General features: G+C 46.2%; 2 protein-coding genes and 1 long non-coding RNA gene across 7 annotated transcripts in view; 2 read left to right on the plus strand and 1 right to left on the minus strand.

Annotated features, from left to right (window-relative positions):
• NSF (N-ethylmaleimide sensitive factor, vesicle fusing ATPase) overlaps positions 1-729 on the minus strand; it is a 62399-nt gene extending 61670 nt beyond the window's left edge. For both annotated transcript variants that reach the window (XM_061368903.1, XM_061368904.1), the window contains exon 1: positions 590-729. In XM_061368903.1, the coding sequence (XP_061224887.1) occupies positions 590-601 (12 nt within the window). In that variant the 5' untranslated portion in view covers positions 602-729. The remainder of the gene's footprint in view (positions 1-589) is intronic.
• Positions 730-1121: 392 nt separating this feature from the next.
• Positions 1122-1906, plus strand: LOC133220627 (uncharacterized). Its single transcript, XR_009727766.1, has 2 exons — positions 1122-1342; positions 1487-1906. It is a non-coding gene; the product is annotated as an uncharacterized LOC133220627 (long non-coding RNA).
• Positions 1907-4277: 2371 nt separating this feature from the next.
• MEIOC (meiosis specific with coiled-coil domain) lies at positions 4278-19447 on the plus strand. Of its 4 annotated transcripts, none has more exons than XM_061368906.1 (9): positions 4303-4430; positions 5625-5731; positions 5848-5973; positions 6520-6677; positions 6808-6912; positions 8403-10257; positions 11888-12022; positions 15777-15957; positions 18227-19447. In XM_061368906.1, the coding sequence occupies exons 3-9, from the start codon at positions 5932-5934 to the stop codon at positions 18448-18450; spliced, it is 2700 nt and encodes an 899-aa protein (XP_061224890.1). In that variant the 5' UTR covers positions 4303-4430; positions 5625-5731; positions 5848-5931; the 3' UTR covers positions 18451-19447. The 4 variants fall into 4 exon arrangements, with proteins under 4 accessions (XP_061224892.1, XP_061224889.1, XP_061224890.1 ...); XM_061368907.1 differs by having other exon boundaries at positions 4328-4430; positions 5658-5731; XM_061368905.1 differs by lacking the exon at positions 5625-5731 and having other exon boundaries at positions 4279-4430.
• Positions 19448-19883: the final 436 nt, after the last annotated feature.

The following is a 19883-nucleotide window of genomic DNA, read 5'->3' on the forward strand; positions in this document are numbered from 1 at the left end:
AAAGAGGTCACCCCAGCCTCACGATGCTCCTGAGGGAGCCCTAGAAGCTCACCCCACTGCACTGAGGGGGTGCAACAGCCTCACAGCACCCCTGGGATACCCTAAAATCCTGCCCTGCATCCCCCAGAGCCACTGTAACCTCACAGAACCCTAACTCCTGACTCACATCCGCAGGACAGCGCTCACCCTGGCCTCACAGCGCTCCTGAGGGAACCCCACAGCCCTGTCCCGGCTGCCACATCACCAAGAAGCCACCTCAAACCCCGCAGCACCCCTGATGGACCCTAGAGAGACCCGGCCCCACAGCACCCTCAGGGCTCCCCCACATCACTGGGGGGGGGGTCACCACATCCTCACAACACCCTCAGGGGACCCCACACCACTGGAGGAATCAACACAGCGTCACAGCACTCTCAGAGGACCCCACACACCCCCCAGGGCTGAACGACCACCCCGGCAGGGGGCAGCCAGAAGCCACCGAACCACCCCGGTGCCCAGGGGGCAGCAGAAACAGAGAAGGGAGAATAGCAGAGGGGCCAGGCAGGGCGGGACGAGAAGGATCCGTCCCCGTTCTCCCCCCCCCACTTACCCGCCCCGCCATCTTGCCGCTGCGCCCGGCCCGCAGCGCCGCCTGACAGCCCCGCCGCAGCGACGGTCCCGCCCCGCGGCCACCAGGGGGCGGTGCAGCGCAGGCGCAGAGACGCGGCTGGGCGGGTCCCTGAGGGCCACAGGCTCTATACAGCCCTCTCATTGGTCTAGCTGCCGAACGTCAGCTAGTAGCGGTGCTAGGATTGGTCGGTTGGGCCGTGCGCGGGGTGGGGTGGGAGGAGTCGAGGTTTTCCTCACGGCGGGCGGGTGGCGAGGGACTGCGGCGCCTCTGGGTATGGGCCCGGCTGCCGGAGAGTCGGCGTCGGGCAAGGCTGGGGGTACCGGGTGTTACCCCCGGCCTGGGAGCGGGACGGGCCCGGCATTAGCCGGGAGGGAAGGTGCGGTCTGAGCCCTGCGCTGTGAGGGTTGAGTGGGATCAGGCTTCCAGGCAGACCACGGCCAGCAGAAGGGCTGGCAGTGGCAGGGGTCGGTCAGGGCTTGGAGTGCCCTCATATCTCTGGGCCCTTCCTTGCGTGGAGTCCTGAACAGTGCTGCTTGAGCAGGCTTGAAGTGCTTTGTGGAGAAAAGGCTCCAGAAGGAAGTGTATCAGTAGAGCAGCTATGTCAGATATGGTGCTGTGGCCTCCTCCAGTAGTATGTCCAATGGCTTGCCTTGTTTTCTGCTTGTTTCCATTCAACAGCATCTGTGGTTTGTACCAATGGCATGGGTTTGTGCTTTGTGCTACAAATTACAGGTAATGAGACCTTGCACCTCCCACTGTCTGTCAGCACATTTCAGAGGCTGGAGTTAACCTAATACTTTGGTAAAAAGGCTTGGGGCTTATAAAGCCTGTTGCTGAGCCTTCACTGGTGATGTGGGTGTCTTCTGCTCATCACAGCTCTCACTTTTATATGGAGCTGGTAAAGCCTGGTCCAGTTTGAGCACTTACAGCAGCCAGGCTGAGAATATAGATCTTTATGGGGGCCCACTCCTGTTGTTTGGTTGCAACACTGCTTCACTCTTAAGAGCACTGGATCATATTGGATAAGCTGCCTGATGCTCAGAGTTTTCAGAGCCGTGTTCCCCTGTGTAATGTTCTGCGGGAAAATGAAATTCCAATTACGGTCTTTAGTCCTGACTGAGGGAAGAAGGCAGCAAAGAGTTGGGCTCCAAAGCAGGGGTCGATACTGGCTCCAAAGCTGACCTCAACAGCCTGGAAATCAATTGAGAGAGCAAGCTTTAATGCATTAGCAACCTGTCACATCGGCTTCCTGCGCAGGGCTTTGGCAACATAATAAAATATTAATACTGACTTTAATTGCTGGTTTGCTGCCTTGAGCAGGTAGCAATGTCAGCTAGAACCCAGGGGAGCGCCAAGTGCATGGAAAACTAGGGGAGGCATTTTAACACAGAGGCAAGAGTAGTGGATTGCTCAGTGCATGAGTACAGGACCTGGTAGATAAAGAAGTGTGGTTGATAGCTGCATGGGCAGATGTGAAAGATGCACAAATTCGGTTTCACACAGTGAGACTGTGTTCTTCCTGCTTGCTCAGCAGCTGAGCAGTTTCTCCATCTGCATCCCTTCCTGGACAGACATCACTGCAAGGGGAAAACACCTCAAAAAGCTATTGTTAAATATCCAAATAACCCCTCAGCTTTGGGCAGGAAACAGCCAGGTGGTTCTTGCTCGGGGGGATTTGCTTCCCAACCTCTGTTACATGTGAAATTGGCTGTGAGAGCCACAGGTGAAAACCTGCATCTGCTGAAACAGTGTTTTCATCATGGAATCCCAGACTGATTTGTGTTGCAAGGGACCTTAAAGCTCATCCAGTTCCAGCCCGTGCCACAGGCAGGGACCCCTTCCACTGGAGCAGCTTGCTCCAAGCCCCTGTGTCCAACCTGGCCTTGAGCACTGCCAGGGGTGGGGCAGCCACAGCTTCTCTGGGCACCCTGTGCCAGTGCCTCAGCACCCTTACAGGGAAGAGCTTCTGCGTAAGAGCTCATTTCAGTTTCCCCTCTGGCAGGTTAAAGCCATTCCCTCTTCTTGTGTCCCTACAGGCCCTTGTCCAAAACCCCTTTCCAGTCCCTTTCCTCTTAGGCACTGGAAGCTGCTTTAAGATCCAGAACTTCTCCAGAAGATAAGAACTTCTCTTCTATTTCCAGGCTGTAGAGGTTTTCCTCTGAGCAGGTAAAGGTGTTGGGCATGAAGGAGCCATCTGCCACTGCACCCCCACCAGTAGGCTCAGGCTGACACCATGTTGGAGACTCACTGTTCTGAGCTTCCCAGATCCCTCTGCCCTGTGGCCTTGAAAGTCTCCTGCAGAAACAAATGTAGGAAATGGGACTTCTGAATTTGCAATGAGGTGGTTGAGGGGATGGCTGGGGGGAAGGGGGAATGGTCACACTCCCCCACATTTTACCTATTCAAAGAGGTGGAAAAAACAAAGTTCACTCAAACCAGTTGCAAGGGTGCCCTGGTTCCTCTTGGGGTCTGGAACCAAGGGGGAGCCCAGCCCATCCCACTCAGACCTGAACTTCAGCCACTTGTTCTCCTGGTGACTGGGCTGCATCTCAAACAGCTTTGGGCACAAAGCTCAAACCTACAGCCAGTCCCAGAGCTCAGCCCTGCATCCAGTCCTTCACTGGGACTAGGAATGAGGGGTGAGAGTGGGGAAGGCCTTCACTACTGAACCCAGCTGTGGTCTGGAGTGAAACCTCCAGCTCCCAGCAGACACAACATTGCCTGCAAGCCTGCCCCACACCGCAGGTGGGTTTGGGAAGGCAGGTTGGGCAGGACCCATGCCTTCACTGTCCACTAACCTCCCTGTGAACCCACTGGATGGGAGCTGCTGAAAGGAGCAGGGAGGCTGGAGGATAACTGGGAAATGGATCAATTCCTAACAAACTGTATGAAGTTCCCCCTGTACTGCCTGAATCCACCCAAACAGAGGTGGCAGCCAAAATTATGTCTGTAAATTCCATAAACAGCTTGGGAAGCATCAAGCAAAATATCTCAAGAAGTGAAAACAGTGGTTGGGTTTCAGGGCTTCTGGGTTTTCCTTACTCCTTTTTCAGCGAAAACAGCGGTATTCATACAACGAGTGTCCAAACCAGCAGCAAAGGTGAAAGCACAAAGCAGGGCCGGCAGGGTTGCCCTCCTCCCTCTGCCGTCCGCTTCCCTGCGGCTCCCCCTTCAGCCCGGCCGCCCTAAGCTCCGGGGCTCCCCCCACTGCTGACCCCCGCACGGGCTCAGCCCACCGCGATCAGAACCGCAGGGCGGGGGGCAGCGGGACCCCGGGCAGGCTCGGGACAGGCGCTAAGGGCAGCCCTGCCAGATGGGCCCGGGGCTCCTTGGCTCGGTCCCGATGCAGCAGCCGGGCCGGTGCCAGCGCCAGCGCCGGGGGGTCCCGGGGGTCCCAAGGGGGAGGGCTCGGGCGAGGTTTGGGGTAGGGGGGAGGCACTGTCTCCGGGTGACCCAGGCCCCCGCGGCCCCCCATTGGCAGGAGGGACGGGCGAGTTGATTTGTTATTGGCCAGGGGTTATCGGAGAAGGGCCAATAGGAATAAAGCTCTGTTGCCGTGCGAGCGACTCCGAGCTCTCGGTGTGTGGCAACCGCGTGAAGAACACAGAGGGTCATGCGGCGCGGGGAGGCGTGACGGAGAGAAGCGGCTCGTGATTGGTTAAGCCGCTCAGAGGTTAGCCAATCCCCTTGGAGAGCGCGGGGCGGGGTGACGGTTGGCTGGGCGCGAGGCTAACGGCCGCCCGTCGCCTCAGGCGGCCCGCCATGGCCGCGGGCTGGTGATAGCCGGTGCAGCCGCTGTTCCGGGGGGTCGCCCATGGAGGTGAGGGGCGAGACAGGGCCGCGGGCCGGGGAGAGGCTGGGCTGTGCGGCTCTTCCTGTCAGAAACACAGCGGGCACGGTTAGAGCTGGGCTGGGGTGCGGGTGACCCACCGGGGCTGAGGGAGGCTTCCCTCACTGCTCCGCCGCCGCGACCGGGCTCGGTGCCGCGGTGCCCTCCTCTGTGGGGCGGCCCGGGCCTGCCTGTGGTGAGAGGTGCTATGAAATACCTCGGAAGTGCCGGGAATGCAATTCCCAGTGGCCTGAAAGACTTCCGTGTGGGGAAAAGGAGTGTGAAGGGTTGGGGGGGGTTGGGGGTGTCACGAATCCAGACCAGCTCACTGTGCTGTGTGTTCCCTCATACCCTGAGATCACAAATCATGTAGGTGGCAGGTGTCCTTACTGAACAAGGAGAAAATGTGGCACAATGAGCGTAGTTCTGACTTTGTGTGTTCACATATGTGTAAAACGTGGCCAAAAACAACTCTATGAGTGCATCTGAGTGACTGCAGCTTAGATGAGAAGAAAGATGAGTGCTGTAGAGCTACATTAGGTGTAAAGTGTGTTTTCCTCCTCAGCTGTGAAAGAGCATCTTAGGGCCAAGTGCTTATTAAGAATACTTTCAGAACACTAGTCCTTATGAAACTTGAACCTTTTCTGGCTTTATTAAGCATTTTCAATGGGCTGCTGTGGTAATGTTTAAAGTATTATACAAATAACTTCACTTTTTAATTTGGGAGCTAAAGGATTTTTTGGCAAGTCAATTTTATTTTAGCTTTAAATTTTCTTCATGCACCTCACCTTGTGCAGAAGGGAAGAAAAGGCACCTGGCTTCTGTTCTGTTCCTTGCTCCCACTGGTGACAGGGAGAGGGGTGGTTCTAAAGTGGAAGTTGGTTCTCCCATAGTTGCAGAACAGGGCAGATTTCCACTGTAGCTCCTGGTATGTGTGGTACAGCAAAACTCTAGTTCCTGAAGTCTGAAAACGCACATCCAGGATGGAATCGGCACAGCGATGAGAGGACAAGAGGTGTCTGGCGATGCACAGACTGGCTCCTCTGCTGTTGCTGATGAAAGGATGGTAATTTGCTCTTCTGAGGGGGCTCAGGAGCCTCCCGGCACCTGAACAGTGTGAACAGCTCAGGTGTAACCGGAGGGCTGGTTTCCTTCTAACCTGCACCTTCTGCCTCCAAACCCCAGGTGAATTTCTGTGGTTTGCTGGGGTATTTTAAGGGTAAATATGAAAATGTGCCAGTGTCAATATGTAGAATAATTCCTGGAGAACTCAGGTGGAGCAGAATCCACAGGTAAAGTAAAATGTTAAAGAAGCTCCTGTTGGTATTCATACCAGATTTCAATCTGCAGCTCTCAGCTCTGTGCATAATTATGTCCTTCTACCACTTCTTTTTCTTGTTTTCTATAGCCTAAAGTTGCGTTCCGAGGCAGCAGTCGCTGCTGGAGTAGTGCCGAAGCTGGCGGGAGGCTGACTGATGTGCTCAGTAGTGTAATGACAGGCTCTGCCTCGCTGTATGGTTGCTACAAATCACAGGTTCCGTTGCTTATAAATGAATCCTTTTATGTCTGTGTAAGAATTTGTGTTGCTTGTAAACAAAACTGTCCAAAACCCATTTCTAATGCAGTTGTTCCACAAAGTACTATATTTTATATCTTTAGCATTTAACCCTGTAGAAACACCAGGTTTTTTTTTTCACTTAAGAGCTGAGAAAGGCATGTTATATTTAAACCAAACAAGCTCCTTTTCACTGAAAACTGGGCAGAAAATCTTTCCTCTAGAAAAGTTATTGGCTATAGGTTTCCTGTAATGACTGGGAGGAGGGGGAAGTCTCCTGATTCCTGTCAGTGGTCATCTGCTAGAAACTGCTGCAGGCTTTTCAGGCAGGGAATTCTCACTCCTGTGTGTATATGTGTTGGGCAACAAGCACCAGGAGTTACTTGCAGCCTTGTGTCACAGTATGTGGCTTGCTTGCTCCTCGTGCTGTGGTTACTCTGAGAGTGAACTCCGCATAGAATGATGAAATGATAATTTGATGTGTTTAATATTAAAATCTATATGTTTATTGTATATAAAATGCAGAATGAAGAAAATGTAGAGATACCTCAGACGTACAGTTCTTCCCTTTCAACGTCAGAGTACTCCGCGCCTGTGGACTCTTCCCTTTTATACGTACCATGGTCTACATGTGGAGATGATACTAAGCAGCCTGCTGCTGCTCAGAGTAATGTGAAGTCCAGGTAGTCATCTTTGACAGAGTGAGAATGTGTGTGTTGATGGAGTAGCTGGATTGTTTGGGGGGTTTTTTTGTTTGCTTTAACTTAGAAATATTTTCAATGAAGTCATGGTTTTAATGCGATTTGTTTTCAGGATTCAGCCTGAAAGGAATGATTATGGCAGTGAAGCAGATTTATATGGCCTTGTGTCTAACATCTTGGATGAGCAAGAGAAATCGCAGCCATATTGTGCTGAGGGGTGAGTGTGTTGCCACGCAAGCACTGTTGGCATTCTTCTCCCTAAAAGCTACCCTCACTGATCTCAGTCTGTGCTCTCTTAGTCATCTTTGCATCTGCTGTTGGCAAGTGCTCATGCTCATCAAGGTTTCCTTTCTTTGCTCCTAATCTTCCAATATTTCTCTTGAGATACTTGAAAGCTTTTCTCTAGGTACGCAAATTACATGGTAACTTCTGGCCTTCTGGTATTTACAGAACTTTTAATTGACATTTTTTAAGTAAGTCCTTCATAAGCATCATGGAAATGCTGTATTCAAATAAATCTGAAATATATGCCTTGGCCTATTTATTTTAATATTTTTTTAGATCAAGATTGAATTCAGATTTTAGGTTTCTTTTTTCATTCATTTCAATTCAGAGAAGGAATATACAAAACACAAAATCGTACTCTTTGATGCTTCCCTGAACTGGCTGGAGAGAAGAATTCCATGCATGCAAAATGAATGTTTCTTGGTGTTAGTGCTACCTAAGCAATATTTACATATCTAAATGTCAGTTTTATTATGCCTGCATTCTAACACCAGAAGAAACTATTAGATAGTCACAATTACTTGTCACAGAATAATTCAGCTGCAGCATCCCCAAGATACTTGGAGGGTTCACACTCTTGCTTGAATCTGAGTGTTCTGGGTGTAAGAGGTAACAAAGGGAACCCAGTTCTTAAGCCAGACACCACTCTTCCTTTCTGTCCTCCCAAGCAATTCAAATGGCTTCTGTACACGTGTTGAGTTCTGTAACTGGAGTGAGGGAAAACAGAGTCAGTCTTGCTCGAGTGCTTTACAAATCCCTTTGCTTCAGACAGTTAAGGTTGGATTTGTATTTCCAGTACTGCCAGGGTTGGCATTGACTGCAATGACTTCCAGGCACAATTGCATTTTTTCCTTAAGCTGTTTACAGTTTTCCTGGACAGTGACTGATTGTCCTGTGTTAATGATGGTAATTAGAGGAAGGAAAGGAAATGTGCTTATCCTTGATGTACCTGCAGGAAGCAGTGTAAGGCAGTGTAAGCCACAGGCAAGTCTGGAGCAATAAGATGATACAGAGAAGCATTTTATCTGGGCTGCTAGGACACAGCTTTGAGAGGTTGCGGGTAGTTTGGGAAGTAGAATTATCTTGTTGCTTAACCAGGATTATTTTGGTGGTGACAGATAATAAATCTCTTGACAGGATTTGCTGTAATTTAGTGTGTACACATCACTTGCAGCTCAAAGGCATCATACATAGCTCCTAAGTTATATGGATGGGTTTAGACAAGGCAGAATCCTTTTTCTCTTCTAGTTAAGAGTAACTCTGAACATGATAGTAGTGGATAGAAGCTGGAGTAAGATGTCTTTGAATCAATTGAGAGAAAGTATTTAGGGGAGAATTGGGTTCTTAAGTCTTTTCCTGCAGTTGGAAATGGGAGAGGAGCACCACAGATAAGATTTAACAATGTGTTTCTTGTTTTCCAAGGAGTTGCCCTTCCAACTTGAAGTCAGTATGGCCCATGAACGTAACCAGAATCGTGGACCACCATGACTTTGTGCCAGAAACTAAAAGACCAGTTGTTGGAGCTGCTTCACAGCAGCGTTTTTATAGTAGTGAATCTGTATCTGCTGCTGAAAAACAATACTTGCAGAGTGGTACCCTTGCATCACAGCAGAAAGCAGATGAATGTTACCATGGATTTCCTGGCCTGGACCCTGAGGAGCAGAGTCTGTACCCTCCAAGGAGCGATCATGCCAACTGTTGCAACATGCAGACTAATGAGAACGTGAAGACAACACCCTTGTATCAGAACTATCCATACATAAAAAACACCTTTATAACCCCAGCTGGGTATTCAGAAGTAATCAAAGACTCAGGAGCTGATGCTTATCCTTACGGAAGGGAGAAGGCATGTCCCAAAGGAGCAGATGCCATGTTGCACCAAAAGCGGGTGGAAACATTTCTTCCACAGCTTCACAGATATAATGAAAACACAGATTATATTATGTACCCTGAATATTCTCACGCTAGTAAAGCAAAGCCTAACAAGAGTGCCAATTGTAGCTTCCAAGAAAATAAAAAGTTAGTAAATGGAACCACTGAGGCACCACCTCTGGACACAGAACCCTATACTAAGTTATTTCAAGTTAAATCAGGAACTCAGAAAAAAATAGAGGATACCATTTTAGATCAGCAAAACCTTACATTTCCCAAGGCTGTAGGACTTCTCCCAGAAAAACAATTTGCAAATGAAGCTTCATTCTGCACTGATTTGGGACAAAAATTTGAATATGGACTAAAATCTTTCACAGCTTGTCCAGGGAATAGTGATTATGCGAATGGTGTGGAAAAGCAGCAGTTTTCCAAGTCTGATCTTCAGAATTCTGAATACTGTAGATCCTTTCCATTGTTACCACACGCAGCAAACCCTTCAGCAGGCACCACTGTAAGGCCACCTTGGATGAATATTCCAACAAAAACAACTGCTTCTGCCCCATTTCAGAATCCTTTGCTGAGACTGAATAATCATTTACCTGCTTTTCCAAAAAGTTCCAGTTATTCTAATGATTTTTTACAGTTGCCATCTTCAAATTTCCCTTTAAATAGCAATTTAGTTCACAAGTACTTTCAAGATAACCCTTCAGTTTTTTCAAGTCTTGATTTTGGTTATAACGCTGCAGAACGAGCTCGGTCTGGTGCTTGCATTGAGGCACTGATTAGGAGTGGAGAAGAGAATCTCGCCGAGTATTTAAGTGAAAAGAGATTCAAGCAGCCAAATGGATTCTGTGACAATTATGCACCTCAGCAGTTTGGGATCATTGAAAACATGAACAAACACCGTTTCCAGTTGAAGCCACCAAGTGAGTGTTACGATCTGGAAGGACAGAAACGTGCAGATGGGCTGTTGCAGAATGTGTACCAGGATTTCATGGAGCCGCAGGCACAGTTTCATCTCAGGCAGGGGAGTGGAGACAGTAAGGCCATAAATCCCCTGATGTGCCTGCAGGCTCCAGGCTTTCCCAGCAATTGCATGATGGGTGACTTCAGAAGGAATCAGCAGCTGGGCTCAGGTGCCTTCCCCTTGAGATCAGGTCGCCTCTTTGGCCATTCCATTGTCCCTCTGATGGAATCTCCTGACCTGTTCTCCCGTGATGATTTAAAACGTTTCTACCCTTACTTTAACGATAAGGTGTATGGTGAGAGTCCTTTCTCTGGGTTTGTGCCAGCATTTGGATTTCAGAAGCAATTTAAAAGCCGTAGTGGGTCTGCCAGCGAGCTTTATGTTAGACTGGAAGAATGTTACGAGCAGTGGAGAGCTTTGGAGAAAGAAAGAAAGAAGGTAAGAAATAAGAATTAATATGCCATATCACATGTTTGATGTTGATCTCATCCAGCTCAGTCCAGTTAGAGATCACAGGTAATTCTCACTCGTATGAGTTGAAATGTTTAACGGGACTTCAGAGTTTAAAGGCTTTGTTTCCCTGTCTATTTGGGACTGAAAAGTTTTGAAGGTCTGTAGCCTGTTTGGGAGCATAACTAATGTTGTATTGAATGTTGCACTTAAAGCAGGAATTCAGGGACTTCTTCAGTCTCAGAGTTGGGGTGTGTATGACTAACAAAGCCATGTTTGCAACACAGTAAGTACAGTGCATCTGGAAACTTTGAAAGCAAATCCAGGAGTTATATTTTGAATTGGAATAAACTTTAATCCTTTCAAGAATTAATTGATTAAATTTCTTAGACCCTCACCTTTTAATTCTTTGTATGAGGAGTTCTCACCTCCTGTTTCCCTGAAGTTTTAAACCTAAGATACGTTTGAAGGGGCTCTTTTTCCCTCCCCCAGAAACTGAAGCTGAAGAAAGGGTAATACTAAAACACTAAAGTTTCATGTAGCTGCATATGAAGCCCTACTTAGAGCAATTGCCCTTCTTGGTCATCAGAGGAAGTGCTTCATATACCCTTGTTGTATGTAAAAGCTGACTTAATGTCCCCAGTTCGGCTCAGTTTGAATTTCGGTGCCAGCTGGAACTGTGAGGGAAGCGGGAGCAAAGGCACCTGCGAACAGTGGGCCAGGCATTTGGCTGAGGACTGCTTGGAGGACGCTCTCTTGTGCTGGTCCACTAAAAAAACCCATCATTGTGAGGGGCTGTAACACTGGAGGGGAGTTGCCAGAGTGTTTCCTGACAAAGGCTGGCTGTTAAATATAAGACTTAGGGAGAGTTTGACTTCAGGAGGAGAGCCTGGGGTCTAGGCTTGGGTGGAAAAGTGCAAAAGAGAAAGAGTTGCTGTATGTGTGGTAGGGGGATGTGGTGGGGATGATTAGGCAGCAGCTTTATGTGGACCACCACAAAACAGTCTTAAGAAATGCAGTTTTAAACTCCATTCAGCTAGCTGCGTTTTGTTCCAGGTATTCCAGAGCCACAGAGCAATGGGGTAAGAGAGGCTGGCATCTGAAATCTGGCAGTCAGGACTCAAAGTCATTTTCTGATGGCTAAATAAAATATGATTTCATTTTAAGAATTTAACAAGGAACACACTTTCTGTAGCTTGACTAATCTACCAAAATTAGGTTAATTACTGACTTAAACAATTTGCTTTTAATTTTGTGGGTGAGGTTCACATCTGTATGCTCCATCTTTTCTCGCCTTGTAATTCTGACTTGCCTCCATTTTGTTAAAGTACAGGCTGTACAGAGTGTGAGAAGACATAGCACTTCCGAAACACCTTCTTTGGGCATCATTACTTTAGTTGAACTGCTTTCAGTAAAGCAGTTGTTCACTTAAAACAGGTGATTGTCTTACCAAATGGTTAAATCCCAAATGCCTGAATCCTCCTTAGCTACCAAAAATGAACAGAAAATCCAACCCCTAAGGGAAGAAATTGTCTAGCTGATATTTTTTTCTTGGTTCTGTAAAAAAGCACAATTACAGCTTACATTCTTAGGGAGTTATTCTTTTGTTTTCCTGCAGACTGAATCAGCTCTTGCTAAGAATTTCCAAGGGAAAAAGATTTCCAGTGCTAACAACACTCCAGTTCCAAGGCTGACATCAAACCCATCAAGAGTTGATCGCTTAATTGTGGATCAGCTTCGTGAACGAGCCAGAGTGAGTTGTAGGATTCAAACTAAAAACATCTATTTAACTGATCAGACAGAACTTAAAGTACAGCTTAAGATAAGTGAGATGATCAGAGCCGCTTTTCCCAAAATAGCTTTCTTCTTAAATGCTGTGCAGGGAGTATTTCAGCAGTCCCAGCTAGAATTCCTGCAGCTCCAGGTTCACAGCTGCTGTTACCAGGGAACCTGCGGAGTGACTGCAGCTCACGTTTACAGCCCTACGTGCCAGGAGGTTGCAGCTTCTAGTACAGGAGCATGCATGAGATGCCACAATCCAGTTGGCTAACCAAACTGCTTGCACAGCTCTATGCTGTGCATTTTGAGCTCTTCTGTTTTGAGCAGCTCAGCAGAGAAATGGTCACCCTAGATTTGTAGGCACTGTGCTACACTAGGTATTTGTGATGGAAAAAGCAAGTTTAATTAATGTTTATAATACTTTGATATATATATTTGCTTGAGAGTCTTGTATTTTTTTTTTTATGCTGAATGGTTATTTGATGCAACTTCAGCCTGAATTTCTACATTACTAGTTTGCTGCTCAAGCCAAACAGCTATAACCTGTAGGGCAAACATGACCAATGTATTTGGAGCTGTCTGCGGCTCTGTGGCCAAACGACAGTGCCAGTGCGCAGCATCATGCTGCTTTGTGAGGCAGCAGCCTGCACAGAACCCTGCAAGGGAGGCTGAAGGGAGGAAGCAAGCAGGAGCTGAGCTGCCAGCAAAACAGCAAGGGTCTGATCTGCCTCTTCTGAGGCTGAGAAGCCAGAGCCAGAATGCTTATGCTGCAGGAGGAGGAGACACATGGGCTGAAAGCGCAGTCCTGGAGCCTGCCCCTGTGAGGGGATGTAGGATTCAAGGCAGCAGCTGTTGTTCTGAGGAATGCTAGTTCTTGGAGGAGCCAGTACTGCTGAGCTTGGCTGCTCCTGAGCAACACTGGTAGGGGCCATGTTCCCTACCAATCTCACAGAGGTGAAATACACCAGGGAGCCCTGCCTGCTTGCTGCCTGCTGAAATCTCTTCTGTGCAATTGCCTGGCTCTGGTCGTACAGCTGAGTAGAGAGTACGGTGAAAGACTTACTGATAGGCTTAGTGTGCACTCTAAACTACTGCTTCATGAACCCCGGAAGAGCAGTGTTACGAAGTTTCCACTTTCAGAAGGCTTGCTTGTCCTTGTCCTGGTACTTTAAAACTGCATCTGAAAAGGACTTAATCATATATGGCCATTTGAGGAACCAAACTTCAGGGCATAGAACCTCAAACCGTTGTTAGGTAGCAAGTGAAAAGTAGTTTTAAGAATGTTCAAAAGCACAGAGAGGCAGTCAGACATGGATTCTAACAGCAAAACACTTAGTGACAGTCAAAGACAAACTGCTGCAGAGGTTCAAGTGGAAGTTGAGCTGCCTGAATCTTTGTAGTGTGGAGCATCTAATTAAACCCTCTTGATGGCCATGCACTTACTTTGGTTTTCTCATTTGAGGCTTCCACTTGCCGTTGCTTTCACTTCCAAAGCAAATCCTAGCTGATGGAGAGGTGACAGTAGCTTCCTTCACTGTGTCATCAGTAGCTATTACAACCACTTAATAGTCAAAGAACAAGCTTTAAGCCAGGATCTCCTCTCTATAGATTGTATCTCATCTCTCTCGTGTCTGAGGAGATGTAAATCCAAGCTCCATTGTAATTGGAGAATGTCCCACACTGATGGATGCGGAGTCTGGACATTCAGCTTGTTGTGTCAAAGCTCTTATGCTCAACTAGCAAATGAGTTTTACCAGAGAGAGGAAATCAGAGCTTATTTCTAGTAGTCAGAGTATCTATGGGCTGGGGAGCACATTATATAGTTCCGGCTTCAAATACAGTTTTGTGAAAACAGTCATCAGAGTTGGGCCTGAAATGTCGGTCCTTACCCCATGGTGCATGCTCACTTCCAGATTGCAGGGACTGTGGCTGGGAACCTCCAGCAGTCAGCCTCAGAATCACTGGTAGCTTTATGCTTTTCCCAGTGAAGGGCCTAAATTGTCAAGCCCCAAGGCAGCCAAAAGGGATGGATCGGTTGTGCTTTTTAAGAGGAGGGCAGGTTCAGTTAATTCCTTTTGAGTTGTGAGTGGAAGGAAGGGTCTCTTTGGAGTGCAGGATAAACTTCTGGAAAACCTGAGAGGATGGGAAAGCAAGCGTTTGAGCTTTGCTGACTGCTGTAGATTTTGCTTTTAACTGCCTGGCACTTCTCCCAGGCTTAGTATAAAGAATGTAGGCATCTAACTGTCAGTTGTGGATCCCACTGGATCAGGTTGAGGTTCCTGAAAGCCTGGTCTTCAGAACCTAAGTCCTTTTGTGGCTGTGGATGTGCTAGTAAGCAAGGCTGGAAAATTATGTCAGGTTCATCTTACTTTGCTTCACTTGCTTATGCAATCCTACTGTGCCAGTCCTTAAAATCTGGCTTTTTCTCCAGGAACAAATCTAGGGATTTTAAAAAATCTTACCTGCTTTAGCTTCCTATCCAAGTGACTGATTCCTCAGCTGTTTGTGTGAAGTTCCCTCTGCACTTTTTTAAACTCTGAGTTTCCTTACAGATGTGGAATGTCACTTTTTTATTGTATTGGTTGTTGTTCACAGTAACTTGTGCGTTTTATTCCTGCCTGTGTTTCCCCACCCCACTGGCTTTTGCCAGATCTCAGATTGATCAGGACAGGTCTGGCAGTGGGAGCTTGCTCCTGGAGCACTCTAAAGCACTTAGCAAGGAGTGGCTGCTCTGGTCTGCTGTTGTGGATGCTGTTACCAAAGTAGTTGTCTTGGCCAACAGCCTGCTCTGAGGATACTTGGGGCACATTGGGCAAATTGTCCTGCTTCAAACAGCTTTCTAGCCACCCTTTCTTAGGTTTCTAAGCCTCCATGCCAGTTATTTTTCTAGAGAAGCCTACTGTTGTTCTCCTGCAAGGAAACATCAAAAACTTTGCTTTGCACCGCGCTTCTTTTTTTAACCTGTGGCTGACCATTGCCCAAGGAACATTACAATTTGGAATTTTTAGTTTTATCTCTCTCTGCAGACCAGCAACCAGGTTCCTCAGTGGCCTGTGAATCATCATTTAGGAATGGCTTATTAATGGGAAATACATAATAATGTTACTGTTTTAAGATAAACCAAGGCAGACTTTGAATTGATTAAACAAAACTGAAGTATTTCTGAATGCTGGTGCTCAATATTCTCTAAAAGAGCTCCTTCAGTATTGGATATCTATCCATTCTGAAAGTCAGCCAACACATGTGGTTCCACAGCAGCTGTAGCAAATCCAAACCAAGACTGGAACGGCACAAGGAGATCATCTGGGCAAACACTGGCTGCCCTTTGTGTGATTGGTTTTCACCCAGTTAACTGCAGCAGTACTGAGAGAAAGGAGGATCACAGTGGTCTTGAGTCAGAGGAGTGCACATTGTCAACAAACCACCTTCTGTCATGTGTTTGCCTCAAAGTTGTATATATCTATTATTAACTAGTAAGCTGCATGTGCTAATATTTGGCTATTTTAGCTTTGCTGTTGTGCTGTGCACACCCAGGTATTCTACAGCTTCAAGTCTGGAGAAGAAACTCTAGGTAAGAATTTAAAACCAGTTCAGCTGTAACTTTATGAACTGTTCTCAAAAGAAAATAATGGTTATTGTTAATCTGTTCTTTCTAATTCTAGCTAATTTTCTTTTAAGTCTAGATGAGTATAGTTTGAATTCCTGTAACATGTAAAAATGTTCATTAGGTTGTGACTTTACTGGGAAAAATGGAGCGCCTTTGCAGTTCTCCCCTTCATGCTAACATTTCCACTGCTCTTGATAAACATCTGGAGGTAATTCATGTAGTGCAGTCCCGTAGAAAAGATGAAATTGTAAATGCTTCCAATCGACAGAGGCAAGGAGCTCCCAGATGCCAGGATGACAAAGGTATAACTATGCTTACATACTTTTATAAGGTAGCTGAGAAGTTCTGCACATATTGCAAGTGTATAAAAAATTAAGTGTGAGGGTTATTTGATAAACTTGCGATTTATTTTTCAGTGTCTACAGCTTCATGGGGTTTAGATGATGGTTTTGAGAGGATGCTAAAACCGGGGTGTAGTGATAAGTGAGTTAAATCAATTTGGAGTGCATTTATTCAACTAATAAATCAGCAAGAGATGAGAATGTAGTGGGGTTTTCTTTGTAATGCAGTTTAGGATTGAGAATGGGCATAGAATCATAGAACCACAGAATGGTTTGGGTTGGGAAGGACCTAAAGCTCATCCAGTTCCAAACCCCTACCACAGCAGGGACACTTTCCAGTAGACTAGGTTGCTCAAAGCTATTATGATATTAAGCTACTGCCACTTTCTTCTCCCTGTCCCTCATGTACCTGTTTGTACCCCTCTCACCCTGTCATTATTTATGTGTAGAACTTCCTTGGTAGCTCCACCCTGAATCTGTGCAGTGAGACCAAGCTGGCCTTGCATTACAAATGCATTTCCTCTTCAAACATGTTCTGTCATAGACAGGCGTAAAATACAAATTGTACTTTCAATGGATACACAAAAATATACTCATCAGAATGTTTTTATACAATATAGCAGGGTTTTTTTTTACCTGTTCACCATCATTCTTAGTTCTCTTTACCTTGGTTGAGGATGATTTAATTTGTTTAGTAAACAGATTATTTTTCAGGATCTTTCAGGATGATGCAGATGTTTCATGTAATTTTCTGAGGGAAGAAAAGACCCTTTTAATGTCTCTAACTCTCTGGTGCTGTATTCAGCCAAAGACTTTAAAACAACTCTTCTTTATTACTGTGGGATTTTTCCTTCTTTCCTCGTAATGACCTGAATGGCAACCACATCTCACAGCTTTAACAGCCTCACATTTATGTGAGGGTCACCTGTTTCTTAGCTTTCTCTAGGCAGTCCAGATGACACCATTCCTGTGGTGAATTCCTCATTCCACAAAGCCTGGTGTGGAAATTGGAATTTTGAAAATACAGGACCTGATAATCACATCTTCCCACTCTGTATTCTGTCCTTTATTTGTCTGGAGTTACTCTTCCAAACACTACCTTCTGAAATGCTTTGAGTGACTGACACTTGTGTTGGAGAAGGGGCTTTTCATGGTGATTCTTCACAGCCACCTGAATCAGTTTTCTATACCACTCCTTCCAGCTGTTTTAGCAGTTCACTGTAGAGGAATGGGTGGTCACTGTGCAGATGAAAGGAGAGTGTCTCAGAATGGGTTTTGCAGAAGGCAGCCCAGGGAGTGAGAGCAGGATGAGCTACTGAAGAAGGGTGGTGTGGTAATAAGGGTAGGCCTCTGAATTCTGCCCTTTTCTGAGGAGAACCCCCAGGAGGGCCATGCTTTCACCTGGAATGGTGACTCCAAGAACATGGGTTGAAGGGAGGTGCCAGGTTTATGCAGTAAAATGAAACCAGTCGTGCTTGCTGAGCACAAGCAGACTTTGACTTCAAGTCTCCCACTGCTTCCAAATCCCATGGAAGTGTTTGACCATGGGGTCAAGGGCATGTGTGCTTTCTGTGCAGCACAACACCACCCAGTGCAACCCAGCTGATGGGGGTGAGTGTGCCCCTACCCATGCAAACTCTGGCTGAAACCTCCAGTGCCTAGAAGAGGGCATTGAATTTGTTTCTTCACAGAGCCTGCAATTAAAATCAGAGCATTATCTATGCATGAAGCCATTGCTGTTGAATAAATGGACCACTGCACCACCTTAACAATTGCTTTAAAGTGGTGGGGGTTGGCACACGTTTGCAAGACATGATCTGTAGGCTTTAGTAAAATGCTGTAAATGGGTTGTTCCTTCCCATGCCTAAATAATTTCTTGGGTAAGATGGGCAAAGGATCCACTGTGTGGGTGTGGAGGGGTTGCTGTGAAGGTTCACAATGCGCTCAGGCAGGAAGGGGTGGGCAGTGCCTTTAGTACACGTGTACATGGAACACTTTCAAAGGCAGAGCTGACCATGAGGCAACAAAGTAGACCTCCTTGTATGAGGGCACAAAAGTCAGTGCTTTCTCAGATTCAACTTTTACAACCTTACAAAGAGACAGACAAAACCAGACACTAAAAAAGGCCTGAAAGTTTTAATGTCTTAGCAGTGCCAGGGTGAATCAAACCCAAACAGTGCTTGCTGCTGACCTATGTGAGAAAGATTAAACTGCCATTTCCTCCTTGCAGATGTGTTTGCTCTGGCTTTGGCAATTAAAGAAATGAGCGTAACAACACGTAAAGCCCGTACGGCTCTGTGGTGTGCGCTCCACATGACCTTACCCAAACCTGCAGCTGGAAAACCAGACCTGGAGAAAGCGCTTTGGGAGCTGGAGCAGCCTGAGGAGAAAGCCTGTGAAAACCTGGATGGCAGCAGCATCGCGAGTCAGAGGGCTGACGTGAGCAACTGCTAAGGAACACTGCACCCAGAAATACAGGCCACAGGGTGTACGTGTGAGAGATGCTACACTCATTCTTTTTAATTATTTGTAAAGTTTTGAACTAATATTCCTATTTAAAGCTGTATCTTGACAAGAAGTTGAATTTGCATTAAGGGCTTTCAGGTTCTACTTCAAACTGTTCACATGGCAGCGTCAGAATATTGTAAAGCCAAACAGGTGAATGTTAACTTAAAAAGTAATCAGATTTCTTAATTGACAGCCAGGGCATTATTTAACTTCTGCAGGTGACCCCTGATGTACAACTCTTCTGATAACTTCTTTTAGTTTTGCTTTAGGAAATAGGTTTTAAAATAATGATTCTTAAAGACTGTAGTCTAAAGGGTGTCCGGTCAGTGTCAGATGAGATTGTGATGTAAAAATGGTTTCCTTATCGAACTAAAACCTGGAAACAGGAGGACAAAAATGTGAAGAATACCCCATATTCATGTAAAATTAAATATTTAAAATAGAAATATTTATGAATTTGAGATTTTAGATCTAAGTTGGTGAAAGGAGATGCACCAGGTTCTACTAAATTACTGGTATGACAAAATTGCTGTTGTGAAACCATGTAATTTAGTAAACGTGTTCAAAAGCATTTGGGCATGCTCTTGGGGAATAAACAAAAGAAACCTCTGTTTTAAAGTATTTAAACCTAATCAAAAGAGAGCATGCACACAGGATTATCCTTTTAAAAGCTGTGCAGCAGCTGAAAAATAATGAGCACTGTTTTTAATACCGTCACTTGAAAATTGGAAGAGGCATCACAACATTCTGAGATGTAGGTTTTCTTGAAGTTACTCTTTTCACTAGTTTGGCTTGAAATTTGGTTGTCATATTTTAAACTTCTTAACTGACCTCTGTGGTTTTGACAGCTCTGAGTACTTGTTTATCTGCATATCTTAACCCGTACAGAGCATAAGTAACGTATTTGCCACTACAAAATGCTGGTATTATGTGGCTGAGGAGATACATTACAAAATGCTGGTATTATGTGGCTGAGGAGGTTTTAACACTTGTAGCATCGCACTTATAATGTGTGGATTAGATTTGTTCAGCTGTCCTTGCCTAGATACCCTGCTATTTTACATGTCTCTGTTGTTCTTCTGGAAATCCTGATATGCAAAAAGGTGCGATTGCACCACATAAATTGTCACAGGATGATGGGAGAAAGAAACAAACTGGGGATGCAGCAGGAACCAGAGTCACTTTTGATCACCGAATGACCAAAAGCACTGCCAGAGCAAGCAGCTTATCGGGGCCAGAGAGCAAAGCCCACCTTCCTGCCACACATCACTGCATGAAGCTTGGTTTGGTTCACTGTAGGATATGTTGATGTTAAAAGCAGCACTGCACTGACTTCAGTCTATCTGATAAGAAATAAATTAGCTTTGGTTGAAGAGCAT

This window comes from Neopsephotus bourkii, unplaced genomic scaffold (assembly GCF_033783945.1).
Source record: "Neopsephotus bourkii isolate Nb327-2 ecotype Australia unplaced genomic scaffold, CSIRO-AGI_Nbou_v1 NB_1462, whole genome shotgun sequence".
Taxonomy (NCBI): domain Eukaryota; kingdom Metazoa; phylum Chordata; class Aves; order Psittaciformes; family Psittacidae; genus Neopsephotus; species Neopsephotus bourkii.

What these genes read in the sequence shown, in the direction of transcription:
- MEIOC (XM_061368905.1), top strand. An exon ending in AGCTTCGTGAACGAGCCAGA is followed by an intron (nt 12,023 to 15,776) that starts GTGAGTTGTAGG and finishes AATGTTCATTAG; the next exon opens with GTTGTGACTTTACTGGGAAA. An exon ending in CAGATGCCAGGATGACAAAG is followed by an intron (nt 15,958 to 18,226) that starts GTATAACTATGC and finishes TCCTCCTTGCAG; the next exon opens with ATGTGTTTGCTCTGGCTTTG.